Here is a 21,140-nt window from a genome sequence, read left to right on the forward strand (position 1 = left end):
TACAGTCTCTATTCTGCATGTTGCTCTTTATTTCAAAGATGGTATTGTAGCATTTACATACAAATAGATTTCTGGGCCAACACTTATATATAACTATTTCTTTATTTAATACTCTTGATATGATAATACTAGGGTATGTAGTCTCTCTGTAAAGGACTTTTTATTTTGATATTTGGGGGCGGTAGTGATTTTGTAGAATCATGGGTTATATTTTCCTATCTTCATCAGTAGTGTTTGATGTAGGACAACAGGCTCAAGATTTGCATCTGGATTACATCTGTTTGGTTTTCCTACCTTGCCCAAGCAATGTACTTGGACGGAATTCATCATTATGCAAAAATGCAAAACAATCATGTACAAAAAAAAAAAAAAAAAAAAAAAAATGTTGTCAAGGTGAAATGTCCAGCATATTGCAGGAAACAAGGAACACAAAATTATGTTCTACATTCTTACATTCTGACACATTCTGAAGATGTGTGTGTTTCCAAGTGTTATGTGATAAAAATTAGGTGTATTTAATTTTCTAGATCCTGGTGAGGGAAATTTTTCATTTAAGCAAAAATTCAGAAAAGTATGTAGGTTATGACTTGTAGGGATCTTGTGTGAAAGGTTATACATAATTTTTAAATCCTATCTTTAATTTTGGTGTCTGTGTTGGAAAACAATATTCAGTGAAATCATTCTTACTTTTGTGTGTGTGCAAAAGTTGATGTAATTCTATGTTACATGAATATTTTGGAATGGAACTTAATCCAGCATGTTATGTTTATTCTCTGGGAAAGAGTACAATACAAAACTATGGTACTCTATTGACAAAAATACATACATTGTTTGATTCGATTCTCTTTCCTGGAGATGATTTGAAAGCATTCTCTGTGATGGTAAATACACATGAGTGTAAGGAAATGAGGTCAATGCAATATCAACTTTAGCATCATGTTTTGATAATCACACACACTATGCCATAATGCTATGACCACAGAGTATGAAACATGTAACCGACATACAACATTATTACTGAAGAACCTATTCTAACAATGCGAGCATGATTTTTTTTTTTCTGTTGGTCGCATATCAATTAGATCCCATACTAAATTCTTATTTGGTACATGAGTGTTTTTCTTTAACAAACATGGACTGATTTCAACTATAAACCTCATCTCATTGTGGGCTGCAGTATTGCGTGAGTTAATACCTTCAATAATTCTCATATTTCTTTTCCGATGTCACACTGGAATAACCATTTCATTAATGCCTCTTGGCATGTTCTATTCTTGCATCTCTCCCTAATAATACTAACACTATTTTTGTTTTATTTTCATCATTCCCTCCCCTTTCCCGTGCCTCTCTCCATATTTCACTCTACTTCTCCTCCATTGTTCGTAAATGTCATAATCCAATCATAACCAAACCTGTGTTTCCTATCCTACCTAATTCACAATTATACACCTCCCTTCTCTCTGTCCCATTTTATACATTCGTACCCACTATGTCTTCCTATCTGTCATTTTGGAATCCTTTCATAACCCTCATATCATTTGTGTGGCTCTTCTCTGTCATGCTTGTCCCTTTTGAATAATCTCTCTATCTCACCTTCCCATCATTCTATTCTTTATATTCTTTATTGCCTTTCATGTCATCACCTGTCTTTTTATTGCTCCTTCCTTTCCCCATCCCTTCTTTAACTTTTAATGTCCCTGCATCCATTTATTTGCACTCCTATCATTTTCTGTCATCTACTCAACGTATCATCCTCCTTTTTCTCTTCATATTCATCACTACCCCTCACCTCACCTCCCCCCCCCCTCTCATTTGCAATCTCCCTATGCATGCCATTCCCCCTTCCACCACTCTCCCCCACCCCCATTTTTGTCTCTTTCCTTTGCATCACTTAATAAATATATAATGTTGCCCCCACCCCCACCCTACCCCCATCCATCTTCCATCCATCCATCCATGGTTCACCCTCTGCGTCTAACCCATGCTTGCCCCCCTGAGAAGTGACAGCGTTGAGGAGATCACGCAAGGGATAGATGCCAGTGTGTTGGCAAGCGCCAGTAATAATGAGTTCACTGGCTATGATAGTGAGGATGGTGGACACTCCATTACGTCGCCAAGGTACCTATGTTACCCAGTCGTTATATCTCTCTCTATATATATATCATATATATATATCTCGCTGGCATAAATGTCTTTAGGAGAAAAAAAAATGTAGCTACTGCAGGCTTCATATGGCATATTCTCACTGCAATTCTCTTCTTTTGGTGTATTGCTCTGCCCCTTTCACTCATTGTGCATAGATAAGATATGTGGTTGTTGTCTTTGAGATGATTTCCCTTTTTTTTTCTCTCTTTGTTTTGATGCCGTCTTCCAAGTATCATTTATTTCAACCAAATTGATTGATATATATTTGTATCATAAATTTTGGAATGATATAAAACAACTTTGGTTCACAAAGGTACTTTTCGGTGTATGTAAACTTCCATACTGCCAAACCAATGTACAGCATCTACCACTTTTTTTCCTCATCAGTTCTTTGTCTATTCTATATGTCTCATATTGCTTTGTGTGATAGTCTGGATTTTCATTGGTAATAAAGACATCTGCTTCGCATGGCACAGTGATCATCTCTATTGTACACAACTGAATTTATGATAGCCATTTTGAAATAAAAAGCACACCTAGTTTTACCTAGTTTTATGCGCAGCTGAGTATACTGTATCTGCTTTCAAGTGCAATCCCACACCGCAGTGATCTGGCTGTAATAAATGGAAAAAAAGAAAGAAATAGGGTGTTCAGAAATAAGGACAAGATACAAAGGATATGATATATCAATGTCTTGCACACTTTCAAGAAACAGTGGTATCCGTAGCAACCACATTATGCAAATAAGATAGTGATGTTGTCATGGCCTCACAAGTCTCCTGGGCCTTGTTGCACAAAACCATGCAATCAAACATAAGTCAGGTATCAGCCAACCAGAATTGAGTATTTTTAGACCTTTGTTTGATATTGTAACTTATGTTTGATCTTAACTTTTATACAAGGCCCTGCTGATCTGCACACAAACCTCTGCTCAGTTCCCCCCCCTTTTTTTACACAAAACAAAGAAAAAAGAAGATTAATACTGTGCACCAAATGTTTGTTGTGCTGCATATGAAACCAAGCACTTACAAATTTTTAGTGGATAGGGAAAGGGGTGTAGTTGCATGCTAATGTATATGTATATTTGTGCTCAATTGATTTGTGCACAACAAAGCAGTGAGAAAGATATAACAAATCACATTTTCAAGTCAGGCATTTAACATATGTTGTGACAGTAACATCACTATTCAGTGAAGACATATGGAATTTTATACTTCTATAAACTTAAACTTCTTATTTCGTGTCCAATTTTGAGCACACTTCCGCATTCTGTTCATTCAATTTTACTCTATTCATCAAAGCTGATGTGAACATGGTGTGAAATTGCATATTCTACCCTCTTTATAGTATTGGTTCGTGACAGTCATGTCGATATTGTGCCAGAGTATGGTGTCATCTAGTAATCCTGCATGACAAGCTGGTGCTATCTGCCAAAATGCTTTCCTTTGTCATTTGTCATTTGTATGGATGTGAATGTTTTGAGTGTTAAAGTAATGGCCTTTACTACATACCTTAATATTTGCAAAGTCATGTGTGTGTGTGTGTGTGTGTGTGGTGGTGATGGGGGGAGGGGGAGGAGTGTGACTGAGAAGGGAGGGTGGAGGGGCATAGGAGGGGTGTTTCCCCACTTTTGCTTAAACCATCAAGTGCTGAATTTGGGGATAATAGGCCTGTACATTAAACACTTATTGTACATCGCCACATTTATGTTTGTTTAGATTAATTGAATATGGCGACTAAGGAAGCACTTTAATGCTTGCAATCAAACAACCATAGGACTAGTGGATTTACAATGTAAGTTCCCTCCAAAGTATTAGGCAATGATTATAGAGAGCATTCCAAAGGGCACAACTGCTGCTACCAGTGGACTTGATTCAGGGGCCTCATGGTTGAGAGTCTATGATCTTTTCCACTGAACCACAAAGCTTCCTTATGTATACATACACTTGTCACCACTCTGTTTCACTGCCATTTATGTGTAGACTGCTCTGACAACATTTTTCATACACAATGAGATTATCATTCAATATGTGCACTTCACTTTCACAAATCAAGAGAAACAGTAATAAAATTTTGGAGGAAATGATCATTTTGCTCGTAAAAACAAGAAAAAATGGCGCTGAGTCGTAAGCAGTCTGTATTACCCTTACAATTTCCTTGTGCATCTTCAAAGTCTAATCAGAGATTGATTTGTGTGGTATATATACAAAACTTAAACCTCACATTCCCCTTGAAACTAATGCTATGCACAATATGTCATGAAGAATAATTAGAAAATTGCTTGTTTTCGACGAGTGAGTATTTGAAGGTACTAGAAACACTCAAGAATTGTTTGAGAATGTTGTCTTTACTCCCTCCAAAATCGAGACACAAACCTGGAAGTGGGATGCTGTGGTGTCATTTGCAGATGAAATTTAGCCCAAGTTTTTGTTTGCCATTTACCCTTTATGTGCTGTGAGTGCCTATTGGCACAGAAAACCCTGTCGCATTTTACTCAATCTCCATAGTCCCTGGCACAGAAAGGGTTAATAGAGAAGGTGTGCAGCGGAAGGCACTGCCTTTTCTAAAACCTGCATGCAAGTTTTATCCATGTATCCTGTGTACAAATGTGACACTCAATGTGTTGGTGCTCAATAGTCCCATCTTTTCATTACATTGTATGGAAGGCTGTCATACACCTAAGTGCAGATAGAACAGCACACATGCAGTTATCCTGTCTGTATACATTGTTTGAATTGTTAGATGTCCACCTTCAAATAAAGATAGCTTTAGATATGCAAATTAATAATGGAACACTGGAAAAAAGTGTAAATACCTTCATCAAGGAGAGGGAATTCGTATTTTGCATTTATGTGATTTTTTTTTTTTTTTGTAACTTTGAATTGACCAGAAATGAAATAAGAAATTACAATGAAATATAGTGACTGCAATGAAAATTGACTAAAATATTTCTTGTTTTCATTACTTTACAGAGGTAAGGATAGGGAATATTCTTTGTGTTTGAACTAGCTCATTTTTATACATGCTGAAGAGTCATACATACAACAAGAAAGTTTTTGCAGCCATGCAGTTCAATGCAATTGACATCTTGTCATCAATATGAAAGGCTACTCCTTTGTATGTTGAATCATATCTTCATGTATTTTCTTTTACTTCAAATTCTATGTTCCTTGTCACAGTGATTTGCATCTACTGTTTTCTTCAATGAACACTTCCTTGATCTTTTATGTTTATATTATCAGTTTTTGCATTATTACAAATTATGTACATGTACTCTATGTGATCCATCACAACAAAAGCCCTGGAAAGGTTGCCGAACTCTTATTTCCTGATTATAGTATATTTAGACTCTTCAGATGCTGTTTTGGAAAACAGTCACAGAAATGGAATGAAAGCAGACCACCAGATAAAAGACAAGTTTCGACAAAAATGGTTCTGAAGTTGGATTCAGTTTAGATTGTGCAAATGCGTATACACTATAGGTCAATTCATAACACTTCAGCAACGTACTGCAGAAAAAGAAGAAAAAGAGTTGTTGTATTTCAAATGTACTGACACATTACAATATAGACAGAGAGTAGTGAACAATATCAAGCTTTTGGTTTTTGAAAGGAATCTCTTTTCTAAAATTTGTTTCACCAATAGATCACCCCATCCAACGATTTTCCCAGCTCTAAGGTTTAGCAATAAATTAGTCAAGATAGTGTGGTGATGGGTCATATAATATATACTTTAATGTTTCTTATATACCATACCAGCTCTTCTTCAATGTGCTTTGCATTGAAACTGGGTTTTAGGAGGTGGTGGAAAGTAATGACTTTGTTATATTGATGTTGCATTTTTATCTTGAAGATAAAAGGATAAAGCTTTGAAAAAATAAGACAAATCAATAAATGCAAACTTAGATCGAATAAATGTTTCACAGTGATACTTATAGTTTATATTTGAAAGATTTTTTTACTCTTCCATCCTTTAATTAATCTGCCGAAAAATTGAGTCTGTCAGAAATTCTTTCCTTGTCATCATTTGTGGCAGTCTTTGTATGTTGTCTTTTACTAATTATAAATACGAGTCAAGTAAATGATTGATCCATGTTACCAGTATTTGTCATAAATGAGTTTGATTTTGAAATGCCTTAATTGCATTTGTTTAACATCAAGGAGAGAATAGTAGTGGAGGTTACCACCCAGTACGCCTCTTAACTATGAGTGTCTGTCAATGAAGTCAGGATTTTTCTTATCTTGGTCCTTATGTCTCCTCCAGCTGTGAGGCAATCATCACCTCCCACTCAGCCAGCTCACCCAAGCCTCCAAAGAGGGATATCGTCATGGGCGTGTCAGACACCGCCCATCTTGACCCGGTCAACAAGAGTGAGTTTCAGAGAAGTGACCTTTAAAGTGTGTATTGAAAAAAAAATGGTAGTGATGACAGAGTGATGATTGCAGGTGTAAACATTGTAATTCTTTGACCATAATTTGATGATGATGATGATGGCAAAGATAATAATGACCTTGTTCAAAAGTGATGTTTGTTCTGTAAGCATGATGAAATCTGTTTATTCAGACAAATTAGGTCACTTTCTATTCAGACAACTACAGGCAACTAAAGGAACGAAAAGAAAAGTTAAATCAAGAATATTAAAGGCACATGCCTTTTGTCATCAGTAGATGTGTGCTATAGAATATTTGAATGAAATATTTATATCATATTGGATGGCTATGAATGGGATACCAGGGAATATTGCACGAGTTAGGGCCAATATTGCACGAATCTTTGATTCGTGCAATAGACGAGACAGAATCGAATATGGTGTGATCTTGAATGGCAAGTAACAACGGTAGCCTGTGGTGAATTAATACGCTGGCCTATGCGATTCGTTCAATATGCTCTGATATTGAACGGTAAAAATTGAGCGGACTGCAATACGCGTTTTTAATGCGCCGCTAAAACGTCCTATACAGATGATAATATCTCGTATGATATTCAATAGAATTAAAGATATTAGGAATCAATTGTGAGGATGCCCAACTGGCAGACAGCTGCCAGGTAGTACCCCAGTACAAAGCAAGTTTTACCAATTTTCAGAACCACTCATGGTGATGTCACAACCATGCAAGTCAGAGTTAAGTTCTCAAAATCTGTTGGACATTCTCATTATTCCTCCAGTGCTTATGGATGTGTCGAAACGTGGAGACCCGCTCAAGTTTGCCGAGCTGCACCGCAAAGGGGCGAACCTTGAAACCACGGACCAGCACGGGATGACGTGTCTACATCACGCAGCTCGGTTTGGACACAAAGAAATCGTTCAGTACTTGATAGAGCACGGTTAGTTCTACAGAGCTTTAAGTCTACTTTTGAAAACATACTTTTCTTACTTTCATTGCACAAATTGACAGGTTCATTTTAGGGCTAATATTTTTTAAAATGTTTCCTTCTAAAAAACAAAAGAAAGAAAAGAGTACTTACTGTACGGTATTGAAAACTGTGGATCAAATGAGAACTTGTGGTTATCAGTGCAGGGTAGGTTGTAGTTATAATCCAGTGACTAATACTATGTATATTTGGTAAACAAATCACAGCAAGGTACTTCAAAAAATTTTCAAACGAAATAAAGAAAATCTGTTGGGGTCCTGTTCACAAAAATGTTCTAAATGCTGGTACATCATTGCAATTACATTTAATGTTGCAATTGCATTTAATGTTGCAATTGCATTTACTGTTGCATCTACATTTACTGTGGCAATTGACATTTGAATAGGCAGATAGATTTTGTAGCTCATACAGGCATCAAAGGCAGGCTACAGCAGAAGGCCAAAGACCAGTCAGGTTTCAAGTGATAATTCAAGTAACAGAGTAAAAGAATTTAACATTATAGGTAATTAATCATACCAGTGTAGATTTTCACTCATCGAGGTAGCATGATAACAACACATACGAGTACCCTCAGTGATTTCCACAAGTATAAGCCCATTTGAACTGATTTAATTCCGTGTTGTCATACTGCTATGTAGGTATAGAGAACTATCACAAATCAACTTGTTTGATGTGGACTAAAAGATCACATGAAGATATGCAAAGCATTACCCTACTTGCACAGGGAATCTTCTCAAGATTCATGCACGAAAGATGACTATACAACCTATAGGTGTCTGTCCTATACTGTCCCTACACAGGTCCGAAGCACCTGCTGGACTGTGTGGACATCGAGAAGCAACAGACGGCCCTGCACAAGGCAGCCTGGTACATGAGGCGGACGATTTGCGCCATGCTGGTGGAGGCCGGGGCCCTGCTGACCATCACCGACTACCAAGGCAACACCCCACGAAGCCAGGCACTCAAGGCCGAGGACAACGAGCTCGCGATCTACCTTGAAAGTAAGGAAGAGGCCGCTGCTTGGACGGACGTCTAAGAGGGAGCCCTTCGCCCAAGATTTTTTTCTTTTTTTTTTCATCTCTCTCTTTTTCCAATGAACTGCAAGCATTTATTTCTTCGTGCTTCATTATCTTCATTATCAAAGTTTGGGGAGAACACACAGCTACGTTTTGGGAGATTTTTCAGTTGCTCGATGTTCTTCCTCTTTAATTGTTTTGTATTTTATCTTCTCTGAGTCTTCTTACCACATAGTTTTTACGTAGACTGACAGAAAAGGGTGTTGGCAGGAGAGGGAGAGAGAAAGCAGGATTCTCCAAGGTTGGGAGTTTTGCCATGCCATGTTGTCCTTTTATCAGTGTCCTCCTTCCCTCCCAGTCTGGTATTATCATAACCCACCCCACCCCACCCCCAGACGACATATCTATGCCAGTGATAGCATGACGAGTTTTCATCGGGTGACTTTGGTGACTAACATTGTCTGCATATATCATACAATTCCTCTACCCTTCCCCCCACCCTTCCCCCCCCCCCCCCCCCCCCCCCCACCACCACCACCACTTTTCATGTCCCTTCTGCCCTGGGCCGAAGAATTTCCTTTTTGAATACTCTCAGCTCTCATTTCTTTCTACTCTCTCTCATCTGCGCTCCTGACATAAACCAAAAACACATTCTGTGGCTGTCTTTCATCAGACTTTGTGGGTTGTTCAATACAAGATGCAATATCCGTCAATTTTTTTTTTTAAGCATTGTGAACATTTATGGCTTAGTCACTACGTACCAGTTTGCATCCATTGGTCGAATGCTGGCAAACACATTTATGTTTCTCTGAGCATTGGTGACTTGAAAAAATGGATTTATCACATGCTGTTAAACACATTCATTTTTGGTTGTCGTTGGGTTTGTGATTTTTCTTGGAGATCAATAAATTAATAACTGAATTCTTAATGCACTTTTGCAACAAACATAATTTTCCTGCATGTACCTACAGTCCATTAATTATCTCCTAGAGCCAAATGTGTGAAATTTTGTTACATGCAGGTTTTTTTTTAATTATTATTATCATTATTCCTTTGCTGCAGGGCTTTTAATATCCAATTTCAGTAATTTCAGAAGAGCCAGTTCTCCTACTCTGTAAATCTTAATTGTAAACTACCTGTCGTTACTCTTCATCCCCAAGTAATTTTTTACTACCAGGGGCATCCAATCCACCAAAATAGATTTTACTCTAAGTTGTTCTCAACCCTTTCATATTACACACCTCATATACTCCATTGATGTGCATTTAATAGCATCAGTGTGTTGGTGATGCATGTGACTCCTTAACACATTACCCTGATAAAGAAAATTACAGATGCCAGATCTTAGTAAATGATGCAATGATATGATTTGACTTTATGTTTAAAAAAAAAAGTGACATTGGTTCCAAAATCAAGTGTGATATCTCTATTACCTTGTTCTCTTTTAACTTTCAAATTGTCAAGAATGTTACAATATTCAAACTTCCCACTCGTTTTGAAACATGTTACTACAATGTTTTATAGTATCTAAATTGTATGTTGTATTTAAATTCCCAATCTCCTACATGCTTTACTGCATCTGAACTTTAAAGCCAACTTTCTCAAAACTTTATTCAATTTTGGCCTGCTTTTAGGCGTTTTTTTGAGCATGTTTTTTTCTGTATGGTTTGGTTTCAAATGAAATGAAAGCTGGGAGTTTTAATTGTTTTAAAAATTCCAAAATCAAAAAGTTGATATTTTCAAGATTTTGTTAGGCACCAATGTTGACAGGTCACTTGCATCTTTCTTCATCATTATCATCTTCATAATCACTGTCATCATATCAATAAATGTACCATTATTGTGACATCATCGACACCATAACCGTCATTACCACAATCATCACCCTCTGTGGTCATTAGCAGTGTGGCTTGTGTAACCTCACACGCATGCATCCGTGTCATTCCATATTCAGTCGTCATTTCATAAGTGGTTTATCAGTTAGACCATGTTCATGGCATGTTAGATGCATCTTATCTCCAGTAGCTACAGTAATCTATCTCCATGACAACAAAGCTGCTACATAATTTTGTACTTCTGTTGCTGTAGGTGCCTTTCATATGAGGCAGATTATCATTATCATTGCCCTCTTTGAAATCTTCCATCCTACTTTACTTACAAGGCTATCGCTGTTGTCTCTATGATGAATTCCTGTATCCGACCATTTATTATCTTTCACAGTTTTGTCTTAAAGCTTTATCGATGCTTCCTCTAAAAACGACCTCTGCAAAACACATCCCACTATCTTTCCACTGTCTCATTATCGTAGCACCAAAAACTCAAAAGCTCTCACTTTCTTTTCCTTCTATAGCAGACAATCTAAAGATGTCACCGTCTAAGAAGAAAACAACTTCCTTGATTGTTAAGAGTGATGAGAGGGGCTTTTGGAATTAAGATACCTATCAATTACGACTCCCATCCTAGTTCGGCAATTTCCTTCCAACAAAATGCTCCTTGTTTGTGGTGTGTACAACTGTAATGTCATCCTATTCATTTCATATAACTGTGGTTTATGTAAACTGGAGATAATTCTGGTGTGTTTTGTCTTTCAAGTGGGAAGTGAACTGAGATCTTCCCCCACTTCTTCCCACCATCCACGTGAAATTAACATGGGGTGATGGGAGATGATGCCATATGTTTCTGCCGTATAATCTTCTATAGCAACCGTATCCATTACCTCTTCCCCACCATCCCTGGTTTATGTGTTTACATTCTTATACTGTGTTGCGCATGCCCTCATCCAGTGTTATTGTATCTTCTGTTCCTGTTCTGTGTCAACATCTCCTTTACTGTACTTCCCATCTAGAATATATCCAATGTAATTTTCTTTTTTTGTTGTTTTGTTTATGGTGATGATCCTTATGATTTTATTTTCTATGTAAAGTGTTATGTCATCATGTAATCCACACTTTCTCTGTAACCAAGAAAGTACTATTATTTGTATGTTATAAAGGCACAAAAAATATGTGATATGAACAAGATAAAAATGATAGAATCCTTAAATGCTATGGTAGAATCCATTCTTTGGCAACTAAAGAGAGTTTTTTGGGTTCTTTTACATCCATTTTTGATGGGAAAGATTTGTTGGTTTTGTTTTTGTTTTGTTTTATCTTGGGAGCAGAGAATTGAAATATATTTTGATCAAACAGTGCAACCCTTGATATCACTGGCTAAATATTTCAGAGTTTTGGAAGAGAAATGTGACTTTCAAGTCCTTTTCTCCACTGCATGTACATGTGGATCTGAGAACAGATGCAATGTCATCCGGACAGTATAATGATGATTCACAATATTCTCTTGCGAGGTTATCAATGAAGGGGCAAAATTTCTTTTTGTAAAACAAGACAGTAGATTCATAATACAATATTGGGATTGCTGCAAGGATTTTCAAAGTTCTTGGTAAACCATTTTTCACTTAAAGAGGCTATCAATCATGAAGTATGGCTAAAAAAAAACCATAGATTTCATGCACGAGATGCGATATACAAAACTGTCTTGACCTTCCAACTCACTTTACAGTTCCTCTGTTTGACATGAGATATATCTGCAAATGCTCATTGATACAGCGAATGGTGCTTTGAATCTCATGCACTGCTGTGTGAGAAGCAAAAGGGAGTATGAAAGTCATGAACTGCTCCTTGAAGAAATCTTTTTGGGCTGTCTGTCGTGATGATCTGTTGTCTTCAAAGGAGATGCTAATTTGTTTCATTTCTGTCTTCTTCCTATCTGTGTTGCCTGCAGGTCACGAGCAATTCCAGCGACTGAAGGAGAACCACGAGACGGCAGTGTGATGCCTGTCTCTCTCACCGTTAGGCTGTTAGCAGCGGGCTCTGCCTACAGCGCACATGTGACCAATTTTTAAATGTGATACGGGAAAGATCTGTGGGACGCAATGGACGTGAAAAAAAGATGTAAATTGAATTTATCGTCCCAACGTCTTTGTAGCACGAAGACTTCACGGGCTGCGCCTTGACAGACAAGAATATCATCAACACAAATTCCTTGGTGATTTTTACCTCTCCGTTTTTCCCTCTTTTTTTAGCAAGTGGGTAGATTTGCCCCCTTGTTTAACTGACAAGTCTGAGTCGCATGATATTGCTGGTCAAATGAGTGAGCGGTCAGTGATGAAATGGTTGACCTGCATCACAGTGAGATGTATTATCTGTCAGGAATCCTTGACTCTTTGGAATGGACATTGAAGTGTGAAAGCAGAACCAAACCAGCTCCTGCCTGCCACCCAGCCTCTCTCTGTCAGTGATCACTATCAACCTCTGCACATCTTCGGTCGTAGAACGATTAAATCGCCAGACGGACATGTCATGAAAGATATGCTGAACTCATATCACAGGCTTGGATCTGTGATTGTAATGGTTTTCTCCTGGATTTTGGGGACTTGAAAACCTGCATGATGTGTTGATAGTTCCCAGTTGCACCTAAATTCAAGAGTGCAAGAAAGTCTGACCGTGTGGTCTGGTGAAAAAGTGACCCTACTCATCTTTTCTTGCTCATATGAAAGAGAGAGGTGCACATGAATTAAAAACAAAAAAATAAAAGATTTACATTTGAGTGTATTCAGAAAGAGAGATTGTTGAAAGTTCCTCTCAAATCAAAAGAAACTACAATGTTCAGTACAGTAAATTCAGCTTCAAAACAATATGTGAGCGTTTCATCCCTGAAACCGAGATCAAAGTAGATTTGATATACTTGTTATGTTCGATGACTGCCTCAAGAATATCTGTAAACAAATGAAGAAGAATGGTAGAGAATTTTTAACACCATTATCTTTCCTGACATATGTTGCATTTTAAGGAATGAAATTGGATCAATTAAGGTCTCTAGGCCGGTACCATTTCTTAAGACAAGAAATGGTAGTTTTAACCAAAATGTAGCAAACATTTTCCCTATAAGAATATTGCTTTACCATAATATATGTGGGTTTTTAATATACCTGATCAAGTGCAGTTTTTAAAGAGATGATTTTGCGTTTCATGTGTATATATTGAACAGAGATTATATTTACGAAATATAAATGTCAGCGAAATGGACTGACATTGCATGCAATGGACAATGTTTATCAGTGGTAATATGATTGCATTAAGACTTAAGAAAAGTTACAGGAAAATGATGAATACTTTATGTGAACAACCAGAGATTGCAGGACCAAAGGAAAGAGAAAGGAGAGGGGAAAAAAAAAAGACAAAAACGACAAAATATGGAGACATTAGTTGAAGACTGGATTTTGTGCATGATAGATGTAGGTTTTTACATCGTATCAGAGAATTTCAGCTCTCGAGATATGTTGTGATGCTGGAAATGTTCCTTTCTTTTGACAATCTTCGGGACAAGGCATCTCTGTTGAGAGTCGTCATGGCTTCTGTCAGATTCAGAGCCACCCATCGTGACCTTTGACCCAGCGTGTCTGAACAAAATCTCCACATTCATGTAAAGTTAGAACTGTGTGGACATTGTCCAACATATCTGGAGATTGATGTAAATATCAGCAACTGACCAATCAGGACTCATTGTGCAAATAATTGGTGTTTGTGGATATTCATCAGATGTGATATGGAAAAACAAATTATTTATAGACTGTATCATAGAACAAAACTAATCAATGTACATTGTAATTATGTTTAAAAATTATTTATTTATTAAAAAAACATATCAAAAAATATTGTGATAGTTCAAGTGTCAAAGGAAAGAATACAGCTATGAATATCAAATTTTGTGAATCAATGGGAGCTTATGAGAACCTTGAAACCATGTCATTGTGCAACTTCCTACTATATGTTAACATGAATGTAATCTCACCACACTGCATTTTCTTTTCCTACAATGATTCGTCACTTCCTTTTCAGTCATCACTGCACTGTAAAGAATTTATTGTGTGTGTTTGTGTGTGTGTGCATGTGTGTGCGCGCATGTGTGGGTGTGTCATTGGAATAATTTCAGCATTCATGCACAGCTAAATTCACATATTCACTACCATAGGGATGAATAGAACAAATGCTATTGATATAAGATAAGATGTCACTAATAGCACTCTTTAACTCAAAGATGCTAAGAAAAAAAAAGAAAGAAATTTTACACATGCTTACCTACCTACATGCGCTGTCTGTGTGTTATAATAAGTGGACACTTTTTTCTCGGCTCACTCGATTTCCCTATCATTGTTGTTTATTATTTTTGTTGTAGTGTACAGAATTGTTTTCATCACATTTCTGGAGGAAATTAGCCTCTAATCCCACATATGGTGTAGTATGGAATCAGCGTAATTCAGCAAGACCACTGAAAGTTGAAACACGGTAGCCATTTCTATTGCACAATGCTCAAACTGAAAATAAAAAATGTTTTGCTACTGCAATTCAAAATTTAACAAACATTTGATGGATGCATAGTCAAGCAGTCTGATGAAATATACAGTTTTAAAGTGAGATGTTTCTGTTTGCAGCATAACTATTGAATGTTCTTAGATGAGCTTTCTTACAGCTAGGTTTCTCCATTGAATCTGTGAGTTATCAACAAACCGTCTGCTACAAATAAGATTAATTAGTGATTACCAATTCACATTGCATATTATTTGTGTTGCTTCACAGAAGATATTATGATATGGATGATTAATATCTGTGTCAAAATGTCAGCACAAGAATATATTCTGGATTATTTCTTGTAGATCAATAATCATCTCTCCAGAAAGATTAGAAAAAAAAATGATAAAAATTGAATGAACAAAAAGTTTAGGAGACACTTCTTTCCATAGGAATCACAGGAATTATAGTAATGGTATCGTAGTATCGGGGTTTAAGGATAGAAATGTCATCATTTAGAAGAAATACCAGCAAATTGATACACAGAGAGCCCCAAGTGTTATTCTTAGCATGTAAAAGCACATCTTGTTATTAAATATACTGTTAGGAATTTGAGGTGAGCAACTAAATTGAGGGAAAAAGTTTGTGATTGTAAAAATTGTTGTTTGAGAAGTGACAATAGTAAAGAGCAACACAATGAAAGAACAGATCTCTCACAGCTGTCAACAATAATGTCGACGTATCTTCACCATCTGTATCAATTAGTTCAATGCTTTCGGTATAGGAGGTAGAGTTATATGCAATTTAAGGTCCATGTGTTGACCGTTGGTAAGGTTGGTGCTACTGTGTTTGTGATACTAATGTGAAGGGATGCTCACAACCAATACGGACCTACTAGTATTGTGTTCTTTATGGGGAACGTGCTAAAAGAAAGGGAAGCAAAATTGTGTCGATGTGAAATGCGTTATGGCAAAATGCATGCAAGAAAGTTTCAAGAGTTTATGCCAGCTTGTACATGCGCTCAAAACTATGTGACATGCACCTGTGTTTTTCCACTAGGCTGCTATATAAGAAGAAATTCTGCACAACAGTGTGTTTGATTCATAAAATTGTGAGACAATCTCATGATCACACATGTACACCATCTGCATGCAACCAGAAAAATAAAAAAGATAACATTGGTATGAATTAGCTGAGATATCATACTTGCAAACTCTGTTAGCGTTTGCTCCAAGGCGTTGTAATAGCTTTTCTGTTACTTCTGCTTGTATCTTGTTGAAGAGGCAGTATTGTAGTTTATATTTGAGCTGGATCTCAACCTGTGGTACTTCATGACGAGCTTTATTTTTACTGTAATTCTATGATTCTTCTCACGTGCGGTCATATAGATCTTTGAAAGATCTAGATTGTGTGGCCTTCTACCACAAAGATACTTATGATGCTTGATTCATTGCATGTTCAAGACATAAGGAATGATATCCATGGAGAATGAAGAAGGGTTGACTACCGACTTACTGGTAGTGACAGCAGGAAAGACAGATGAACGTGAAGATTGTATCTTAGCATCATCTGCTCAAGATTCAGATTCTGTCTGTGTGAGGAGAAGGGAAAAATTGCCCCATTGAGGATTGTGACAAGATCTTCAAACTTCTCGTCCAAATTCGATCAGCCAATTAGCCAGATCTGATGAAAATATCGATCAGAGGGTGCTGATGACAGTATTTGTGTGACGTCAATGGTGTCTAATAAAAAATGGAATGTAGAGCGATTCCTTCATCTGGATATGATGATGTTGAATCAGGTTGCCATAGCAGAGAGTGTCCAAGACAACTAGAATTTTGTATCACGCAGAATGAGTTGTGCCACCGTGTAACGTGTGAAGATAGCTCATTGTACGTTTTGATACAGTGATCTTTATTTTTATGCAGTACCGGTAAATGAATTTGGAGACCGAGAAGCCCATCTTACTTTCCATACAGCCATCTCAACTGGCTCTTATGTGACAAGAGACCCCTCTCTGAGAGAAAAGTTTCGTAGATCTCACCGTAAAGAGAAATACTGCAAGAAGTCAGGTTTTTGTAGATCCATGTCTTATGTATCATACAGGGATAAGGAGTTTTTGTAGTATAAAAGTAAAGTAATGCCATAGATCAATCAATCACTGGTGCAGAATAGTTCAGCAGTCAAGCAGGCTGTACAATACGTAGTATTTACATTTCATCGTGGATTGTTTCACACTTTGTATTCCTTCTTAAACTGAATAAGGATGTCAAGTAAATCTCAAGTACTTACTATAAATTCATAATAGACTAGATTCCAAAGAGATTATGAAATGCTCAGTACCCTTTGAAAGTTTGTTAAGAGGAAATTTAATTAGCCTCATAAGTTGTTGTAATAGCTTCATAGCTGATAAAATACTAATGAATGCCATCACAGCATAGTGTAGCCTAAATGACACATAGACAGCTTAAAGTTACTGTAAGACGTACAAAACTGTTATGGCTGAACATTGCATTTCAACTAGCATAGAACAGGAACAATTTCACTTTCCCAGCTCAGTAGTACCTCTGGTTTCAACCTCATTTTTTGACAATTTTTCATTCTCCAATAACTCAGACCCAAGTTAAGTTGATTCTGTGTTGGAAAGCAATGTTTGTAGTTTTTAGCAATGTTGTCACAGTTCCATAAGTTTCCCCTTCTCTCAAGCCAATATCTACCTCGTCAGGTGCTAAATGATGACTGTCGTACATGTGAGTACTCCCCCAGGGTCAAAATACTCTTTCACGCTCCCTAGCAATCCCTGAAATAGAATTAGCTCAAAAAAGTCATGCAGTTTTTTTAATACCATTGTCGCAGGTTTGGTGCCGCCTTGAAATAAGGAAACCAAGAATCCAAGACTTAAACATTTTGGAGCTCGCCAGAATTAAATCCTCGCCTTTTGAATAGTCTAATATTGGACTTTTTTAAACAATAACAAAGGAGAGATAACGTGGAGGTAAACCATTCACTCACATGTATGACAGCTCGTTGATTCATTTTGCATTTGGGATTACAGTCAAAGTTGTATATGAAAGGCATGGCTCACTTATTCTGCAGACAGCAGGTGCTCATGTTTCCATGGAAGAGTAGGTTGGCCCTGTCATTTTGCTTCGATTAAGCTCATTTTTCTCCCCTCTGGAACAACTACCGAAAAGTTTTCACTCATCTGATCAACCCAACTTTTATTATATGAGAAAATGACATTCATGCAGAGGGAGTATTTGGTATAAGTTTTGTTGAATTACAGATTTGTGTCCTGATGTTTCTCTTCCCCCCCCCCTCTTTTTTTTTTTTAAAGTGTAGTGTATCTGAACACATTGCTAACTAATTGAGTCATACTACCAAAGTTCGCCTGGAGTTGGAACTTTGCGTTTGAATGGAAATTTGGGGATGTTCGAGTCTCTATAAGAGCGCTGTAATTCACAGAATAAGTGAGCCATGTTCTGGCAGGTGTAGCTTAGAAGAAGAACATACACTCCACTGGGCAGCTAAATAATCAAACAAAATAGACACAAAGTAGCATCATCTCTCTCTCTCTCTCTCTCTTTCTATCTTTCTGTCTTTCTGTCTCTCTCTCATTTTCGTTCTCACTAATTTTAAAGTTAGTAGTCTCTCATTTGCAAACTCTCCTAATTTTGGTAGAATTACACCAATTTTTTCTTACGGTATGAGACAAGCAATTCTGCCGTGATAGCTTCTACATGTGTCAGACAATGAAGAAAAAGAAGACCTTTCTTAAAGCAACACATGGCTTATTTCCAGTGCTATATGTTAGGTCTCTGAACGGTTGGCACCCATTTTCAGCCACCCTGGGTATCACTCGGTCTAATCTATGAAGGCAATATTTATATCACACCTGATGATTTGACAAATTTTTGACGCACATCGTAATCTTCAAGTGGAGTAAGCCTACTTCTTGTAGGGCAAGCTGCTAACAATCTGTCGGTATTTTGGGGCTTCTTCATTTACCGTTAAAAAATTATGCACAGTACACAAAGTTCAACACTACATGGTCAAGGTGTTACATTCAACAAGAAGTGTGATTCTTCTGAATCTCAATTTCAAGAACATGGCTGAAAATTCGTTTTCACCTTTTCGTGCTAACAATATCAGCATAGATGTGGTGTTATTTTCTCTGCAATGTGACATTTTTAAATGGAATCCTGTCAAAATCAGGAAAGCTTGCAACTGAGGACTGTAATATGAAAAAAACAAAAAACATTTTGTCCTTTCTAATTCTCCTCTTTCCATTTCTTTGTTGGTGAGAAAGAAAGACTAGAGTCAATTTTGCTATGTAGAGGACGCGTAGGGTTGGGTAGGAATTATCCATTCTCTTAGTACTTCCTAATCTCATTTGTATCATTATCATTAGGCAGCATGTGCAAATGAAGTTATCATTTATGACACTGACTCTTTATGAATAATAGTATCCTTCCACCTATCCTCTGACTTACGAATGCAATGCTGATTTGAAATGAATCGTAAAGTGCTTAGTACTAGATTTTCTTAAACTAAGATTTTAATTAAGATCTGTGGTGATGTGAAAAGATACTTCAGATCAAGCTAAATGTTAAAATCGAAGTCAAATTAATTCTGTCATCTATTAAGTCTGTCATTTCATTGTCATCATCATCATCATCATCATCAATGTCATTGACATGCCAGATTTTGCCACATGACAGTTTGACCAGTGCACGTTACTGTGTTCCCATAGAAGCTGTATGTGACTGCATGACGTGCATGTCGACTTTCCTCAATGTTTGGTAGCGACAGTGACAATATATTTACTGATGGCATACCATGTGTGTAGAGTGGAGGTCATGTCCCCCTGAAAAAAGAGGAAAGAGTTGTTGATTACGCTGAGAAGGCGATGAGTAATGTTAGATCTTTCCAACAGAGGCATGCCACGGAAGGGGTTGGAAGGAAGATCAGCATTAATTTGTCCTAATAACTGGAAATGCTTTACCTCGTCTTGATGGCTTGGGACGAAGCTGTTCAAATGTTAGAACAGACTTCATTGTGAATGAAGGTCAAGGGTTACTAGTAGTAAATTTGTAGGGGGAGAAACTCTTGTGCTAAAGATCAGAATTGAACCTATGGATCACAGTATGTAGCAATGGTGCTTCCCAATGAGCTTACAGCGTGTGCTATTCACTAGACAAAAGTGAAAAGTTTGGATCTGTACAGGCTAAGATTGGATTAAATCAGGGTAGACTTTGGGAGCACCATTCAGAAATAAGTTCAGAGCCTTCAGCCTCTCAAGGGAGAGGAAAGATAAGGGATGACGATATTAAAGGAAAAACAGCAAACAACAAATGCCCACTTGAACATGAAAATGCTGTATGTATTTGTCATGGTGACTAAAAGAAAGAAAAAATGTCATTTGTTTCAGTGATTCCTTGTGGAATGTTTATGATACATTGTGTCAAATGAGATAATGCAAACAGCAGATGAAGCAATCCAGAACTGCAGACTGGTTCACATTGGTTGTGGAGATATTGCTCTTTCTCTACATCCTGTGAGGTTAATGTGACTTAAATGTTTTACTAAAGCTATTGATTGGATGGAAAATAGAGCATGGTTTAGGGTCTGAGTACAGTTGCTAATAAGTCAGTTTTGAAATGGTCCATATCAGTCAGATATTGTAAGTCAGAATGAAGTTATTGCAAAATAATGTGTGTCAAGATTGATGTGAGAGAAAGAATGCAAGACAAAAAAATGATGTGATAACGTCAGGAGACGGGAACATTGCTCTCGACAATGTATTTATTGATTGATTTTCATTTGTGGTAGCGTCACTAAAAAACTAAAGCAAGAAACAGTACGAGAATCTTTATTTTACGTAAAGAGAAGATATGTGTTGATCACATAACCTATATTTATGAACCTTTTTTTGTGTTAATATTAACAAAATGCTGGCATTCTAAGAAACAATACCATGCTAGATGAACAGTAACATTTCTATTTGCATATTGATGTATGCATAGTACCGATAGAGATATGAATGTTCCTAGAAATTTAAGTTGAAGAAATTACCTGTGAATTGGATTACTCATACCTCTCAGTGCAGTGCATATATGGATAGCATGTTAATCGTGCCTATGATTTCTATTTATAGACTGGAAGCTGGTTTCCCACCACTTTTAAAGTATTCTATGCCGAATCGAGTTTAGATCTTAATGATGATCTGTCGTTGTATTCAAAGTGATGAAATCCATGT

At 37.1% G+C, this 21,140-nt stretch overlaps 1 protein-coding gene across 1 annotated transcript in view; it reads left to right on the forward strand.

Moving 5' to 3' along the window:
• LOC139717993 (diacylglycerol kinase zeta-like) overlaps positions 1-18,434 on the forward strand; it is a 326,817-nt gene extending 308,383 nt beyond the window's left edge. Inside the window, exons 18-22 of the mRNA XM_071629481.1 lie at positions 2,002-2,118; positions 6,409-6,515; positions 7,312-7,470; positions 8,319-8,519; positions 12,315-18,434. Coding sequence (XP_071485582.1) covers positions 2,002-2,118; positions 6,409-6,515; positions 7,312-7,470; positions 8,319-8,519; positions 12,315-12,364 — 634 coding nt within the window. The 3' untranslated portion in view covers positions 12,365-18,434. The remainder of the gene's footprint in view (positions 1-2,001; positions 2,119-6,408; positions 6,516-7,311; positions 7,471-8,318; positions 8,520-12,314) is intronic.
• The last annotated feature ends 2,706 nt before the right edge of the window (positions 18,435-21,140 follow it).

The sequence above is a fragment of the Diadema antillarum genome, unplaced genomic scaffold, assembly GCF_040938485.1.
Source record: "Diadema antillarum isolate AM-2024a unplaced genomic scaffold, OU_Dant_1.0 scf00000086, whole genome shotgun sequence".
In the NCBI taxonomy this organism is placed as follows: Eukaryota; Metazoa; Echinodermata; class Echinoidea; order Diadematoida; family Diadematidae; genus Diadema; species Diadema antillarum.